At 39.0% G+C, this 16,964-nt stretch overlaps 1 protein-coding gene across 9 annotated transcripts in view; it reads left to right on the top strand.

Annotated features, from left to right (window-relative positions):
• SNAP91 (synaptosome associated protein 91) overlaps positions 1–16,964 on the top strand; it is a 63,401-nt gene that overhangs the window by 41,927 nt on the left and 4,510 nt on the right. For 2 of the 9 annotated variants that reach the window (XM_079326860.1, XM_079326862.1), the window contains 10 exons: positions 3,900–4,007; positions 4,528–4,788; positions 4,994–5,071; positions 5,176–5,247; positions 5,707–5,790; positions 6,620–6,703; positions 10,094–10,231; positions 11,515–11,664; positions 12,991–13,021; positions 14,192–14,303. In XM_079326860.1, the coding sequence (XP_079182986.1) occupies positions 3,900–4,007; positions 4,528–4,788; positions 4,994–5,071; positions 5,176–5,247; positions 5,707–5,790; positions 6,620–6,703; positions 10,094–10,231; positions 11,515–11,664; positions 12,991–13,021; positions 14,192–14,303 (1,118 nt within the window). The remainder of the gene's footprint in view (positions 1–3,899; positions 4,008–4,527; positions 4,789–4,993; positions 5,072–5,175; positions 5,248–5,706; positions 5,791–6,619; positions 6,704–10,093; positions 10,232–11,514; positions 11,665–12,990; positions 13,022–14,191; positions 14,304–16,964) is intronic. The other 7 variants (XM_079326868.1, XM_079326867.1, XM_079326861.1 and 4 more) reach the window with 6 other exon arrangements.

The raw sequence follows: 16,964 nt of genomic DNA, 5'->3' as shown, positions 1-16,964 counted from the left end.
ATCCTATTAAGTAGGTATTTCACCTTTGAAGTCTGCTGGAGGTACAGACTTCAAGGTCACCTTAACTTCTTGCAGCTTGCCAGTGCTTTGTTGCTTCACATGATTTCTTGTGGTCAGGTATGGTAGGAGAAGGTACAGGAAAAGTGATCTCAGGAGAAAGTATGTAAAGAGTCTTCAGGGAGTGTCTGTAGGGAAAGAAGCTGAAGCTGCAGGGTAAGGGAGCCAAGTTGAAGGAAGAAGCAGTAGAGGAGGCTTTGGAATAGCTGTTGACTGCACTGTATGGCTGATAGGAGTCTGCATGCTGCCTGGGACTGGGCTGTGTCTTTGAGAGATAAGCAATGCATTATGTGCTCATTGCTAATATGGTATTGGAAAGCAGATGAGAAATACAGGATTGATCCAGCATAGCTTTTTAAAAGAACTCCAGCTGATTAATAGGCAAGCTTTCAGTTACCTGGGCCAACTTGAGGAACTGAACTCCTGATCGTGTTTCAAAGATAAACAAGAGGAGGCTGTTTTCAAAGTGCAGCTGGAATCATTCCTGTGAAAGAGAAATGCAAAGGTAGAAGAAAGACAAAATACTTTGAGATGTCACTCAGTAATTGAATTTGGGCACAGTATTTTTGGACATGTGTAATGTGTTCTTGAGTTACATTTTGTTGTGGGATTACTCTGTAATTAGTAAGTAACAAGTCATGGCAGACACTGTGCAAATATCAGTTATTAGGCATTAGGATAACTTGAATTGTATGTGGGCATACAACTCTGGTCTGCCTGTAAAGAAACTACAGGCAAAGTGATGAAGAATTTTGGCAGTTAAGGGCTAATGAGTGTCCCTGATGCTGGTACATGCTGGTATAGCAAGCTAGCATTTAGTTAATAAATACTAAACAAACAACAAACACTTTGCATAATTATCATTATCTCCTAGCTCTGAGCATAGTGAAATATTTCTTTATAACTCAGGTCATGTTTTCTATGTCAAAAAGTAATGAAGGGTGACTGAAGAGGGAAAAAATTCTGGGAACAGTTTTTTTGTTTATGCTTCTATGATCTTTCCTCTACTTGTGACTTCCACAGGATTGTTTCATGTTTCATAATACATTAATGATTATAAGTCAGTTGTATCATCTGTGTGAGTAAATTTGTCATGTATTGATGCCATGGCAGCAAATAAAGCCTGAATTTGAATGAAAGTGATCACTCTGCAGGAACACTTATTTTGCTGCAGACAAAATGTATTGAAACACTATTTCAGCATGTAACAAAAAAGTTTTGAAAAAGTATTTGAAAACCCCTTGTTTGCACATCATTTCAGTAAGAACTATATTCATGAATTCAAGTGTAATTCAGTACCTAATTTATACCCACACTCCTGGTAGATGTTCCATGAAGTGTGAACTTGCAAAGGTTTCAGCAACATCACTTTAAGTTTTGAGGATGTCAAGAAAATCAAGCAAGGACCATATGTTACTTGATTCTAGAAGTCAAAAGCCAAATTCACTTTTTAAATAGGAGATGCAAAAATATATAAAGAATACAGTAACTGCTTTAAAGGGACAAAATCTCTTCCACTTCTGAATGTGCAAATGTAGCATTACTACACCAATATGGAAGAACAAAAAATAAAATAAACAGTCCTTTTTTTAATAATAAAATAATCAGATTTAGTTGTATCCATTTTTACATATTATGCTAGATTTTGGCAGAGGGCAACTGTGCAGGAGGAGCAGAGCCTTTTGAAAAGAACTTAATAAGCACTGACTTAGGAAAAGCCCAAAGGCAAACCTTTGGTTTAAGCTGTGAGTTGCAAGGTCACCTGTTCAGGTTGATTTGTCTCTATGTTCATATAGGTTTCTTGAACTAATCAGAGTAACCAATATTAGGAGTTCTTACTATGACATTTTTCATTTAGATTCCAGTATGAACGTAGGTGTTTATCCCACCTGCCATTTAACCCAAGTCTGATGCTAAAAAATACATTGCTTGGCAAGAACCTGACTCAGAAGTGTCAGTAAAAAACAAAGCTGGTGCCAAACTGTTTCATTGCATCTGCAGGCTGAAAGGAACTTGTGTCCACCTGAATATCTATGACTGTTGACTGTTACATGTGGAACTTGAACAGCCTACGTCTGGACAGGGATAGGTGTCACTCTGAGGCTGAAGTGATCCCAACACAGAACTAGTGACTAGCTTTATACATTCTGAATTTCTGCCCTAAATGTTATCTGGAGTCTATCCTTTCATTCTGGGAAATAATTACGAGTAGGGTTCACCATTGTCTGTGCTGTTGACCTACAAGCTTGTGTGGGCACAAATATGATTTTTTTAGGAAGAGCCCAGGGTGCCCCTTCATCTGAAAGCTGAAAGCATCTTCTACACCCTGTAGTGCAAATCTGAACACATGATGTTACACAAAACATCTTTTCAAGCAAGATGTTGCAAATCTCTTCAGTTGTGTGCTGAATTCCTTCCACACAGTGCATGCCAGTGTCTGGTACACAGACAACACTGGGATGTTTGACTCATTCTGATGTTTGTACTTGCACAACTGCCATCCAGTTTTGTTGTTGGACAACCCTTGAAAAATAGAATTATAGTTGAAATGGCTTATTAGCAGGCCTTTTTTGCTACTAACTCATTTTAATTCTATTGTACGAGACTAGTGGGTTTTCTTATCTTCTGTTGAAGTTTCGATGCATGTTCTTTTGAGCTTTTTAGATTATCTGGCACGAATTTGTTTTTAAAATAGTTGTTTTCATTTTAAAATTGACATTCCAGTTAAAGCATGTTAAGCTTTTTCCTGTGCTAATTTGACAGTTCAATTGCAGTATTCCTCAACAGATTTTTTTAACTTGCTAATTTTTGTAGCAGTAGAAAAATGTCCTTTACAAGCATCTTGAAGTATTTAGTCCTCATCATGCAGTCTTTTCTTGTGAAGAAAATGCTTGTCTATGGGGATAGTCCAAATGGCACTGTCCATTAGGACTACTTCATAGAATTAAGAGCTCAAATGCTGGTTTAACCCTAGGAATAATGCTGTTCATAGCTTGAAATTTAAGCATGCCACTTAGGAACTGGCAAACAAAAAGAAAAAAACTGTCAAAGAGCAAGTGGCAAACAAAACAAAAAAACATTAAAAAAAAAAACTCATGAGCAAGTCGTTCCAAAACCCCAAACTAGCTGCTTTTCTCAATTTGGCTGGTTGGCCTAGAAGTGATCCTAAAAGGAAAGACAGGTTATGGCTCCCCAACCATCAGTTAATATGAACAATCTTGATCTGTTTGAAGCAAGCTGAGTAAATATAACCTATGCATCAGGTTATGGCTTCAGAAAGATCCAGTTGGAATACTGTTAAGAAACAAGTAAGTTCCATTTTTCAGATGTTGCATGACTGACTTGGCTCAAAGACTAGAAATGGTAGATGCAGATATCTACCAGAGTAATTGGATTGTTATTCATAACAGTGCAAAGCACTATGCAAGTAAACTCACAGTTGCAGATTAATCACATGTAATATAGGCTTTGAGCATGCAAGTTGTTAATATCTGCTCTTAAGTTACTTTTGTTAATTAGTTAATTTGGGTAGTACATGAGCATGCTGCTCTGAACCCTTATACAATGAGAATAATGCCTTCTTTTACACTCACTGTGCTTATTGTGGGCAACCCAAGAAGCTCCATCTGCAAACCCTGTCTAGAACCTGCTTGTGTGGGGTTGGGGAGAGGCGAAGCGTTTTGCGCTGCATGACTTGTCTTGCTGTTGGAGTAGTTACATTCATGTTGTATAAGGGGATCTACCTATGCAATTTAACTTGGTTCTTTTACTATATTTTTCTTCTCTTTATTCTTTTTTTTTTGTTTTTTTTCTTTCATTTCTGTTCTTAAACTGCACCCAAGATGCCTTTGCAGCTTCTCCTGGGGAAGCCCCTGCAGCAGCTGAAGGGGCAGCAGCACCAGCTACCCCAACCCCTGTAGCAGCAGCTCTTGATGCATGTTCAGGAAATGGTGGGTTTTATGTCATTAGATAGTCTCTTGTTTTGCTGGTTTTTGGTTGGGTTTTGTTTTTTTCTTTTTTTTGTTTAAACTACATGGCAGTGTGTTTTTCTGAAAATTTCATACTGTTTGCAATTGGTAAAAACAAACCTTAGACTGAAGAGCATGCTTAACAAAACTGCCTGTTCCCAAGTCCCAGTGACTTTGTGTTTATTTGGTAGTGCTAATGACCAGTTCTATCAGTACTCAGTTGTAAAGCAGTAGCCTGGACAGTCCTTTGTCATATTTGACAAAGAGCCTTTGAAAGTTCTCCCCTCTAGTAACTAGACTGCCCAGCCTTTTAGGCAGTATTTATTTTAGACAAACTTAAGTAACATGTCTGGACAAGTAATATAGATGTTAGAGCGACCTCCTCTGTGTGCGTGCGTGTATTTGCAGTATGTGCATTGCCTGTAGTTGCTGTGTTCTTGACTTCCTCCCTCACTGATCCTAAGTATGCATACACATATATTTCCCCTCTCCTTTTTACAAGACCCCTTTGCCCCATCCGAAGGTAGTGCAGAGGCTGCTCCTGAGCTGGACCTCTTTGCTATGAAGCCAACAGAGACTGCTGTTCCTGTAGTTACCCCTACAACTAGTGCAGCCACTCCAGTTCCTGCAACAACTCCTTCTCCAGCTGCTGCTGTTGCTGCTGCTGCTACTGCTACTACAGCTACTGCCACTACCACTACTACTGCCACCACTTCTGCTACCGCCACCACCTCCGCTCCTCCTGCTCTAGATATATTTGGTGGTAATTTTGTTTTTAACTCTTTGATTCTGGTGGATTAATCTGTCAGGAGTACCAAATGAGCAATTTGTTGTTGCATGCGTGTTGTGTGCTAGGCTTTCAAACTAGAGAGCCTATTAATTTCAAATGTGATGTGCAAAATTGGAAACTTCTGTTTTCAGTCCTGTCTTTCAAAAATGAGTTAGATGTGTTGTGTTCTTGGCCTTAGATTTATTTGAGTCTGCTCCTGATGCACCTGCAGCACCTAAACCAGATGCTACTCCTAGCATAGATCTCTTTGGTACAGGTAAAAATATAATTCTTCCAATACTCTGCTGCTTTGAGGCTGTGCAATAGTGTAAATTGATTTGAATGATACTTACTTCTCATTTTTTCTTTCATTTCTGGAAGATACGTTTTCATCTCCCCAACCTGCGGCTTCTCCTGTGCCTGAGAGTTCTCTCACTGGTGATCTTTTATCTGGTGAGTGCTTGTTTTCACAGGCCATTCCACATACTTCCTGGGTTTGGATTTTTTTCTGAAGTAAAAAAAAAACTAACAACTTACTGCCAATTTACATCTTTAAAATGAAATATCAAGAAATATTAAGTTTTGGGTTTGCTGCTTTGGTCACAAGATGTGCGCTTGCTGAAGATACAAATGAAGTGGCTGACACTGAAGTTCAGTAAGTAAGTGATGTGGTTGTTGAGAGAGGAAATCCTCCTCTAAGCATAAGAAAATAAGCAATGTTTTCTTTAAAGTACTGTGGTTTTCAGTTGCTGTGTGAGAAATGTAACACTTTCTGTTTGCAGTTCTGGAGACTGTTACCCGAATTTACCAAACCTGTGGTTCTAACTGTTGGAGCCCATGTGGCTTTGTAATATTTAGCTATCATTGTTGCCTTGCTGATACTAAATATTATTTATCCTATGCTTACTGCAGTGGATGCATTTGCAACCCCCTCTCCTCTACCCACTGCCTCTCCAGCTAAGGTGGATTCTTCAGGTGTGATTGACCTATTTGGTGGTGGGTATTTTTGTTTCCTCACCACTTCAGAGTTGAATCACTTCATTTCAATTACCTTTGCGCTGTGCTAAAGCTGCGGGCTTCCCCTTCTCACAACTCTGTGTGGCCTTAGGGCTGAGCCTGGCATGCCTGGTTCTTTAAATTGCACCATAAGGAACTGCAAATAAGCTGTCAGTGTGGTCCTTCTGTTGTCATGACACTTGCCATTCTGTCCCCAGTCAATGCATGTGTGGCTCTTCCTCAGATGTCCAGTGAAATTCTGCTCTGTCCTTTTTTCTTCTTTGCCAATCTCCATGGCCATGCTGTTTTCTCTCAGTTTCGTTTCTCCAAGCAGCTGAAGTTTTGAGGGTGACTTGTCTCAAACTGGGTATATCTGAATCACAGGATTTGACAAGGTGGAAATTAGGATGGGCACAACCAGCTCTAGGCATGTTGAACTACAGAAGTGGTGCTTAGAAGCAATGAAGCAATTAGTGAGATATTCCTCTAAAAAGATTTCATGTGAGCTACTCGCTTCTAGCTAGAATTCTCCAAACTTTCAACCAATTCATCTCCAAAGCCCTGTTGTCTTGAATGCTTCATTTGTGTCTGAGAAGAGGCCCAAATAAAAGGGATGAGGTTTCTTTCGAGTGCTGGTTTGTTGTACATCCTTTTTTCCACCTGACCTTTGTATCCATGGTCCTGCTTTGTAAGGATGGCCAAGCAGTTTCATTTTCTTTTTCTGATGTTTGAAGTGCTATTCTTTTGTCATCTTTTGATAACTGATGAATTGATGTATTTAATATTGAATGCCTCACTTTTTCTTGATGCTTTCTGGAATTCCCTTTAGATGCTTTTGGAAGTAGTGCTTCTGAACCCCAGCCCACAACCCAGGCTGCTTCTAGTTCCTCAGCTTCTGCAGACCTACTTGCTGGTAATAAAGAACTTCTAAAAACTTGTTACTTTAGAGCAATACTAAGAAATGGTGTTTGAGATATTTTATGTTCCTTGGGTGTAGATAGTGGAATAAAATACTTGTTGACAAGATTTCTTAGTACTTTAGATGTTTTAATTAAAACTAGAGTGATTTATAATGGAGGCAATATACTGAATTACAAGCTAATTTCCTAGATTATCTTCTTTCCATGTTCTTTGTTTTTCTACCTCCCACACAGCCTTATTTTTCTGCACTATTCATTGAGAATGAAGATCTCCATAAAGTTTCTTTGGCTGTCTGTAGCAGTAGTAAAGTTAAGCAATATTTCAGGCTATACTTCTTGTTTCTTACTGCTAATTAAACGTTGAGTTCATTCAATTTGGTTTCTTTAATTGGGTTGAACACCTCAATGTTAGTAGCTGGAATGACTGACTTGGTAGCAGTCTTGTATTTAGCCAAGGAGAGTGGGATGGTGAGAGCATGATTTTCTGAGCACAAGGGCAGAGAAGTGATAGAGACCCTCTCCTTATACTGGGTGAGATGAGGTCTCTCTTAGTGCTGAATCACTGTCACACTCTATATCAAAGATTGGGTAACTGTATTATTTTAATCTGCACCCTACAGATAAGCAGCTTCTGTTGAATTCTGTGTTCTCCAAAATTCATGCTGTACCATGTATTGTAGTGGCTGCAGTGGTTGAGCCAAACAGCTCTGACTCGTCCCCATCCCAGTCTGAAGTTTGTAGAGAGCAAAATCCCAACACATGCACTCCTGGTTGGTAGAAGACTTGTCTTAAATTCTGTCATGTTTCTGAAAGGGGAATTTGTGTCATGACTTAAATTAACGCTACCCCAGCCAAAACCACCACAGTTTGTAGGATTGGTGGGTAGGTTATCACTACATTTTCAAGTACCTGCTTGGAGTGTGGACATTGTCTAGTTGTTCCACAGGAAGGAAGAAGTTGTCTAGATAATAGTAAGATATACATCCATTCTCAATCAGCAAGCCAGATTCTTGAACTGGGATGTAATGTGTAAGTGCATGCTGAAGCTTTAGGACAGACTGCTTCAGATTTTAAGGTAGAAGACTATCTCTTTTTTCATATTGCTTCAATAGGTCTTTGTTAGTTTATGGATGGCTTAAGGCCATAAATCAGGTTTTAACTAATATATTCTGGAACATGACTGTCTTTTGCAGTTATATGTGTTATCAGGAAACTGGGTGCAATGAGGTTGTTGGACAGAAACTAATTCTGCTTATGCAAACACTACAGTATAAAATATTTTATGTTGTTATCCTTAACTAAGCTTAAATGCACGTAGGAATTGTGCTCCAGATGGCTTTAAACTTCAGCAATGTGCTGTCTGAATGTGATGAGTTGCATTAAATCAAAACCTAAATTATAAAAGGGATGTTTGAGTCTAAATATTCAAGCAGACCTGAGGCAGCTGGGGTGAATAGATGATTTTTTAAAATTTATTTTGTTTCAGCTTTGAATATACATTCCAAAGGGCTGTAAGTAGATTTGATTTTTAATTTTTTGAGACAGAGGAAGTCTATAAACATTGCAACATATTGCTAAGCATTTGTTCACTCTAGATAATGGCAGATGTATAGCCTGCAGTGTAATCCAGTTTTAAATTTAAGAGTGTCTGGAGTTCACATGGTGGCTGAAGGCTTGTCCTTCATGGTTTATGAGTGTTTATATTTATAATGTTATGAGTATACTTACTATTCACAATTGTCTTAAGTGTTCTGCTGTCAAATAAGTTTCTGCACTTAGCTTGCTTAGGAAATTTGGAAGAAATGTTTTCCTACTTCAAGCCTTTCAGCAGAAAAAACTAGAACTGTGCTGATAAATACAACAGTCCAGCCATTTTCCCTTCTAGATCTCTCTATCCAATCAAACTGTGTGCATGTGTCTCCTGGTGTACATTCTAATAAGGTGTCCTTATATGAAATCTTACTTGACTGTGTAAAAGAGTCCTCAAAATCAGGCAGTTGAGGGTGTCCAGACAACACATCTAACTCAGCTGCTGCTGTTTCTGCAGACTTTCTTGGGTCTTGTGCAATCTCTAGACAATTAGGAACCTGTTTTGTTAAAGAATTTTTATGGCTTCTGTGACTGGTATTCCAGGCTAAAAGCTATGGAATTAAGATCAGTCATCATACAAATTTCCACCAGAAGTCAAGTCCTCCTCTCTCCTGTACCTGGTAAAACAGACAGTTTGTGGGGCTTTGCTAAAGGTTACAGAACTTTCTAAACAGAATCTTATTAATGAGTATTGGATCACACACTTCTGCCAGGCTCCTTATTCTCACTCAGCAAGAGGCTCTTTAGATGGCTCCTGTGCTTTAGGGATTGCCACAGTGAGCTGCCTTTGTCATCCCTGGATCTGCTCAGCATGTGTCCTGTCTGATTCTGTGCAGATTAGCACTTTTGTGCAGATAGTTGAATGCGTGGAGCTTCAGTCATGTTTTAGCAGGTGTCTGCTGCAGACCACCTCCTCAAGAAGAGGTGAGTGTAAGAAGCCTTTTTTAGGCAGCTGGAGAAAGGATCACTATCATGAGCTTTGGCATTTGGGCAGCTGGAACCACCACAGTATGTGCTGGAAGGGAGATAGGGAATGCAGCTGGGCATGGGTAGTCTGGAATGAATCAGAGAATCTCTTGATGTGGATCAAGGCATACCCAGAGTGAGTTCAGTGGAGAGTCACAGAGACAATGACTTGTGAATATGGCATATGCAGAGAGACTGAACTGGGCTCATTCAGTCATGGGAAGGCCAAAGGGAATCCTCATAGATGTCTGAACTCACAGGAGTATGCAGAGGAGACTAGCCAGGTTCTTCTTGGAGGTGCACAAATTAGTGAAAAAAGGCAATGTGTGTGGGAAACTCATTTAATACTGTAATGGTCTGATATGACAACAGGCCACCCAGAGAGCCAGTAAAATCTCCTCTTGGAGGTGCCAAGGCAAATGTCTGGGCAACCTGATTTGATTAGACTGACTTTAAACAGGGTGTGTGGCTGGTTGACCTCCAGAGATCCCTTCCAACCTATATTATTCCATGACAAACTCATGTCAAGAACAGAATGGGGCAGATCTCTGATCCCAGTGCATTTTTCCATATTCAAGGTTAACAACTGTGAGCATGAGACTTGCTGTGGGCTAGGATTTGGGTTATGAGGGCTTCTTGGTTCCATTATACTGAAGTAAACCTAGTAAATATAGGGAAGCTCACATAGGCTGCTGAAATGTTCTTTATTTTAAAATGATCTAGTAAGAATTGTCTTTATCATTCCACTCTCTGTAGACTGAGGTTTTGGTAAACAGTCTGTCAAGGCTGGCTCTAATGTCCTCACCTCTCTTATGTGTTTATTAAAGGCTTTGGAGGTTCTTTTATTGCTCCCTCTCCATCACCATCCCCAGTCACTCCAGCTCAAACTGGATTACTACAGCCTAACTTTGATGCAGCTTTTGGGACAACAGCTCCAACAACTGGCAGTTCGTTTGATGCATCAGGTGAGCCACAGGGTTGCTTCCTGTGAATTTTCTAATGTGTTTTGTGTGGTAGATGAGTTAATGACACCATGTTAAGGCTCTGAGTACAAGCAATATCAGTGACCGCATTTTTCTTTCTTACTGTAAGAACCTCAGGGTGGTGATGAGGCTGGTGTGTGCCCAAGAGCTCTCTGTGCCCATTTTTTATTCTACCATGTCAGTAAAAAACCAAACTAGCCTATACATCATCCTTGCATGTGCTTGATAGCATGAATCAGAAGTTACACAAGGAAAAGACTACTCTGTATATCAAGTATACAGGCAAGTGATCTTGCCACTGCTGCTGATGGTGCTCTGGAGCCTGCATGGCACCTGAGGGTACACACAACAGAAACTGGCCTAGAGTTCTTTGCCTGACTATAAGCTTAAACTTTTACCACTGCTATCATTTTGTTTGCATCTCTTCCATTCTGTATTTTTCATGCTGGGTCCTTGCTACAAACTTAAAATTGGTGAGTTCTACAACCGTACAAGAAAAAAAAGATGGAAATAGTACTGCTGCTTGGTTATTTGGTTGCTTGCCAGTGCACATGCTACCCCTCCCTGTTGACTTAACATTAGCATGTACCTCAAATACAGATCAGAAGATAGAACTCAGGCATGAAATGTACCAAGCAGTTTGACTTCAAGAGATCTAAAAGAATGAACTTCTCAGTTAGATGACTTATCTAAGGAGAATAGCACTGTCTATGTGGATGGTTCTGGTTCCTTCTGATCTCATAAGATGTTAGTAGGTTTTCCCAATTCCCTGCTGCTTGCAAGTGAAGAGTAACATCTTGAGACTGCCAATCATGTTGCTGTGAGATGTCAAGGTATAAGTCTGCCATTGCCACAGTAATTCTGACTGGTATTTGCCACAAGATGTTCATTTTAAAAATCTTTAAATGAATATCTCCTGACAAATGTGTGTATCTGACATCTCTGTAAGGATGGTTGTAAGAAAAATAGTGTCATGTGGGAATGGTGCTGTATCTATGTAGATTCAATGTTCCAATTAAATCCCTTTTAGGCATGTCTTCTCGTATTAATTTTCATTGGTATAGCTTTTTGAGGATTACTGTACATTCAGTGTCTAGTAAAATGACATGCATGCCCTTGTTGGCATTACTTTTAATGTCAAATGGTGTTTCGGTAAGACTTGTGATGTGGTTGTCTGTGCTGTGTTCATTGAGCAACAGCAGAGTAGCAGGCAGTGCCTTTCTGATCACAGCTGCTCTTCTAACTCACTTTCCTTTCACTTCCAGTGTTTGATGGCTTAGGTGATCTTCTTATGCCAACTATGGTTCCTTCTGGTCAACCTGTAGCACCTACAGCCACAGCAACAGTCCCTGCTGCAGCAGCAAGCAAAGGCCTTGGAAGTGATCTTGATTCATCTCTTGCTAACCTAGTAGGCAGTAAGTGATACATTTTGGGTTTAACTGGTGTAGCATGCATGTTGCTTTTTGCTGGAGCCAAATACCTGTCTATTTTAGCTTGCTTCAGTTTCTTCCTGTTCTGCTCTGGAAACTGGGGAAGCTCTCAGCAGGAATAAGGCTTGGTTCAGATATCTGATTCACTTAGTCTGGGTTTGTCCCTCTTGGAGCCTGGATCTGAGTTAAATAATGACATTTTTTTGGTAGGTATGATTTGTAATGTGTGGCCATCCTAGGTACATTTCAGAAGCACATTAGACTCTTAATGGATGTGTCCCTCTGTAATAGATGGAAAGGTGGAAATTATCCAAAGTGTCTGATGGCAGTTTAAGCATCAAAGCTGATGGACACAAATAGCTGACTTCATGTTTAATGAAAGAAAGAGTTGCAGTGAGGTGATGAGTGCACTCAAGAACAGGCCTTCTCTCAGGCAGAGAACTTACCAAACATGTTCTTGAAATGCTAAATATGTATTTTCCTGTAGTAGGAAAACAGGCTAGAGCCTCTGTAATTAGAGATCAGTAGCTGCAACTATTCAAAAACCTAACAGAAGCCCATCTAGGCTAAGGTGTAATCCTGCTGAAGTTGTATAAAAGGAATACTCCCTTAGTATATGTAAACACACCACAACAAAGATGTATTGTGCAGACATGGCTGTTAGATATGGGGAAAATAATGTGCTTAGAAGTTACCAAGACTCTTAATCCCTTGAAACATCTTCTGCAAGTCATCTGGTGTATCCAAGTTTGGAAGAGAAAATCAAACATCAGTTTATGAGTTACAGGACTTATACCGGTCCTGTGAGAAGAGTAATCTTTTTTTTTTAAATTTAATTTAAGACTTCTTCCAAAGGGTAATTAAGGAAACCGTTTGGAGTTTCCATGTATGACAGAGCAGATAAAACAGTGCAAAACTTACAGGCAATACATTTATGTGTATGTGGAATACAGCTTTTTATTTCCATATGTGCAAATGAGGAACAGAAACTAGTGTTGTCATTTATGGTTAATGGTTTTGTGCTCTTAAATAGCTTAACATTTTGTAGACCTAAGTATAGTTACTTTAGTTTCCTTATGAAGCAAAAATTACTTTCTCAAGTGCAAGATATCTGCAAGGTATCTCAGATGTTTGTTCTAAAGATTAGGTAGATGTGGCCAGTCCTTTGATGTCTAAATGAAGACAGCCTAAACTTTTTTTTTTTGTTTTGATAAGCCAGGTGCAATTAAATGTAAGTTGTTACTTTGACATGCTTCAATTTACTAAACATGTGGCTTCTTTTTGATTTCCTTCTTTTCTTACAATTTTCAGATCTTGGAATTTCTGGTACTACTTCTAAAAAGTAAGTTCAACTGTACTTAAAGATAAAAGGAAGTTTTCTACTCTTCTGTGTAGCCCTACATCTATTTCAGTGTTTATTAATAAACAATGAATTGGTTATATGCCCCAACCTCCCAAAACAGAAAAATTCTGAAGCAAGTATTCTATTCTGTACAGGCTTCCTGAGTAATTAAGGTTCAATGTTCAATAGTTTATAAACTTGTTTTCTTTAAACTGAAGGTTAGATTTTTTTTTTCTGTAAATTTCTGTCTTCATGTTGAGTAACTAATTTCCAAACAGCTTATAATGTACAAATAGTCCAGATAATAAACTGTATAGCTCCCCTCAGTAATCTATGCTAATATGTAATAGTTTTCTTGTATTTTTACAGATGCTGGATGTACTTATTGTGTAGGCATTGAAATACTTCCAAAATAGAAAAGAGATTCATTCCATGCAGTGATAATCTTCCTTTTGCAAAAAGAAATACTTACAACCTTGCATTTATTTTTTTATCTTCCTACTCTGCTTGTGCCCTGAGTCTCCCTCTGTATGCAAGATTTCAGAATGTTTTATGCCTCTGTAGAGATGATAGGAGGGATATGTACAAAAACATCATGAGGTTTAGCTCCAAGATGTAGCTTCCTTCTTTCTACTTTTTTCAACTGGTGTGTTTTATGCTGGATAGAGCAACCTGTAACAAAACCTGGTTTTGCAACAGCCCTTTTGTTCTGTGAATGATTTGTTTCTCTTGTATCTATCAACTTTTTGCAGAACTGAATGCTTTCCTTCTTCAGCTGTCTGAGCAAGATTTGCAGCACTGAAATGGCCTTTCAAAGACATCTAGCAGGCAGCTCTCCTGCCTGGCCCCAGTAGAATAGGCAGTACAGTCCCTCTTCCTACTTTGCAAGGGTATATGCCATATGTTACCTTCAGTCAATACTAAATAAAACTTCTCTTTAATTCTCACCACAAGGCCATAACCATGTAACTGACTTCAGCTTAGAGTTCTGGTGTCTACTGCTAACAACCCTTGGAACTGAGTGTCACTAAGTTATATCTTTCTGTTAATAACTGCATACACCATAAGCTAATGTAGCTGCACGTCTAATGCTAATGTATGCTGTAACTGGTTTTCATTTTCACTGTGGAAGTATGCAAATAATAGCCTGCCTCTCTCCCTCTCTGTTAGGGGAGACCTTCAGTGGAATGCTGGAGAGAGAAAGTTAACAGGAGGAGCAAACTGGCAGCCAAAAGTAGCACCTGCAACATGGTCAACTGGTGGTGTCCCAGGTGGTCCATTGGTAGGTGGTTAATCCATAGATAACACTAGTTTTGGACTTCCAATATTTGGTGAGACTGTGCAAGCATACCTGTAGGGACTGCTCCCCTTTACTGAGGCTGAAGAGTTTGCCTCTGTATAAACTATATGAGTATTTCAAGTCACATTTTTAAAGAACAGATTTACAGCTGGTAAAAATAAACCATTCAGTAGCAAATGAAAATTAGCTTATGTATCAAGATATTGCTGTACCTGTACATTTAATACCTGTGGGCATTTCCAAGAGTGTGGTTAGCCATGTTACTGGCCAGGATCAGGCCCAGATCAAGTGCCCAAAATAAAATGCTATTGATCCAAAGCTAACAACCTATAAGGAGAGAAAATAAATCTGTTTTTCTCAGGTTTTACTGAATGAAGTAGATCAAAAGACTGCACAGTATTCATAATGATCAGGTAACTGATGTTAGATCAGGAGTGGGTAGCTTATTTAGCAGGGTAAAGCAGTTGGAAAAGGTAAGATTACCCTGAAAAAGTATCAGAGGGCAGTAATTTTGAGAGAAGAGGGTTGAATTGAGCTAAAAACCTAAATTTGGCACATGAGCAATTTGATCATGTATAATCTACAAAAGTAATCTGAAGAAGGATAGTGCCTCTCATCAAATATCTCACAAGGCTTAAAACAACCTCCATTTGAATTAACCTGGTGTGTCAAAGGAAAGAAAGAACTTTGAAGGGAGACCATGACCAGTTCAGTTCCTTGCTGCCACAGCCAGGTGTTAACATGACTCTGAGAATGATCCATAACATTATGGAAGATACAAGAATTCTCTGTACTTCACTTAATGTGTTAGTTGTAACATCAACTTTTTTTCTTATTAGAATGGCTGGTCAATACCGTACAGTGTAAGTGATTTTTTTTTAATTTTTTTATCTCTTACTGCATTTACTAAACATGAAGATACTAACAGCACCTCACCTGCACTACAGTTACTACTGCTGGCTTAAAACTAGCTAGAAGCTTCTAACATGGCTCTTCTTGGACTGTCTGTCCAACAGACAATTCTCAGCCAGTTGGTTGAACATGGCAGTGATGATAACCATTTCTGTGCAATAAGCTTGAAAATTATCTCTTTGCTGCTTTACTTGGATGTGAACTACCTGATGACTTGTACTGCCTGAAACTTCAAGCTTCTGCAGCATCAGCCTAATCCTGTAATAATTTTACCAACTAGTCTTTCTGGGAAGCTAGGCAGATTTGACAGCATTTCATGACATGTATGTGTTGTACGTATTTCTTAGAAATCATGTACTTAGGTACTTTTTGAATCCAAAGAAACCCAGGTCTGCAGGCAAAATAATTATGAAAACAAAAATGAAGCTTTTCTTCATGTCAGTGTTGAACCATTTAACTTTTGGTCACTTCTTCCCTTTCTTGTGACCTTTCATTTCCAGAAATAAAATCAGCAGAATCACATCAAATGGAATGACCTAATGGTTAGAGGCAAAATTAGATTTAGTTTGTATGGCCATTTTCTTGGCATCTGCCAGCTGTAGCTGGATGTTGAGCTACAATGTGTTCCTGTGAAAGCAGTCACATCACTGCATCTGATGTAATTAAACTGTGTGGTTTAATTTCTTGATTTTCATACCTGAGTGTCCAGATCCTGGTTTTTAGTTTGGGGACTCTGTTAGCACAGTACAATTTTTAACTGAAATGCTCCCCAGAAAACTTTCAGACTGGAATAGAGTTAATAAATTCTTAGGCAGAAAATGCAGTGGTTTTGAATAATGAGTCTGGGACAGGTTATCTTGCTAGCTGTGCTAGCTGCTCTCCAAGTGTTGTGGGATGCTACTGACTCAAGGATGTGGAGGCACAGGCACGACCATACAGCTCCTGTAATAGCTTGAGAAATTGTGCCAGCATGCTTAGGCCTTACAAGAGCAGTTATGAAATCCCACTGCCATTTTTACATCTGTTCCTTGAATGCTTTCTGCCTCTCTTCAGAGTTGTTAATAATTTGGTTTATATGTGTATCTGTGAATAGGAAAGGTTTAGATGCCTTCAAGGTTATAAAAGACTGCATGAGAAGTTACAGAGAAGGGATGATGTGTAGGCTGCGCTAGATATGTGAGGTGGGGTGGCCTTTTTAAAGGGGCTCTTGTGCTGTACATCTAGTCAGAATACTCAACAGTTCTCTTCCTGAATTCTAGTGGAAGATAATGGGTTTTTTGTCTTTTATTAATTGAATGAAAATCATAAAAGGTCAAGCATATGAATGAAAATCATAGCAAGATGAACTAAACTGTCCTTAGTAAAATATGCAATGATTCTGATTGTGGTTTAAGTGTGTGAACTTATCCTTTACCTTAAATTAATCTTGGTCCATAACTATTTTTTCTTCACTGTAAACTGACTATAGCACCTCTTTCCTTTAGCTTTACAATCTGCTTAAGCTTTTACAAAATAATGCTACAATAAGTGCTGAAGTGTATCAGCTGTTAGGAAATTGGGATGCTTTTTTGTACTATGTAGAATGAGAAGGAACTGTATGTTTTCTCAGGCCTATTTTGAGTTGTAGTCAGTAAATGGACTCAGTTCATGAAGAGAATGGAGTCTGTCATCGTTGCTTTCTTATGAAGAAACAAGCTGAGCATAAGGATTTATTCAGCTCTCTCATGCTTT

This window comes from Erithacus rubecula, assembly GCF_903797595.1.
Source record: "Erithacus rubecula genome assembly, chromosome: 2".
Taxonomy (NCBI): domain Eukaryota; kingdom Metazoa; phylum Chordata; class Aves; order Passeriformes; family Muscicapidae; genus Erithacus; species Erithacus rubecula.
Note: the sequence above shows the minus strand (reverse complement) of the source record. Positions and strands in the feature narration are given on the sequence as shown.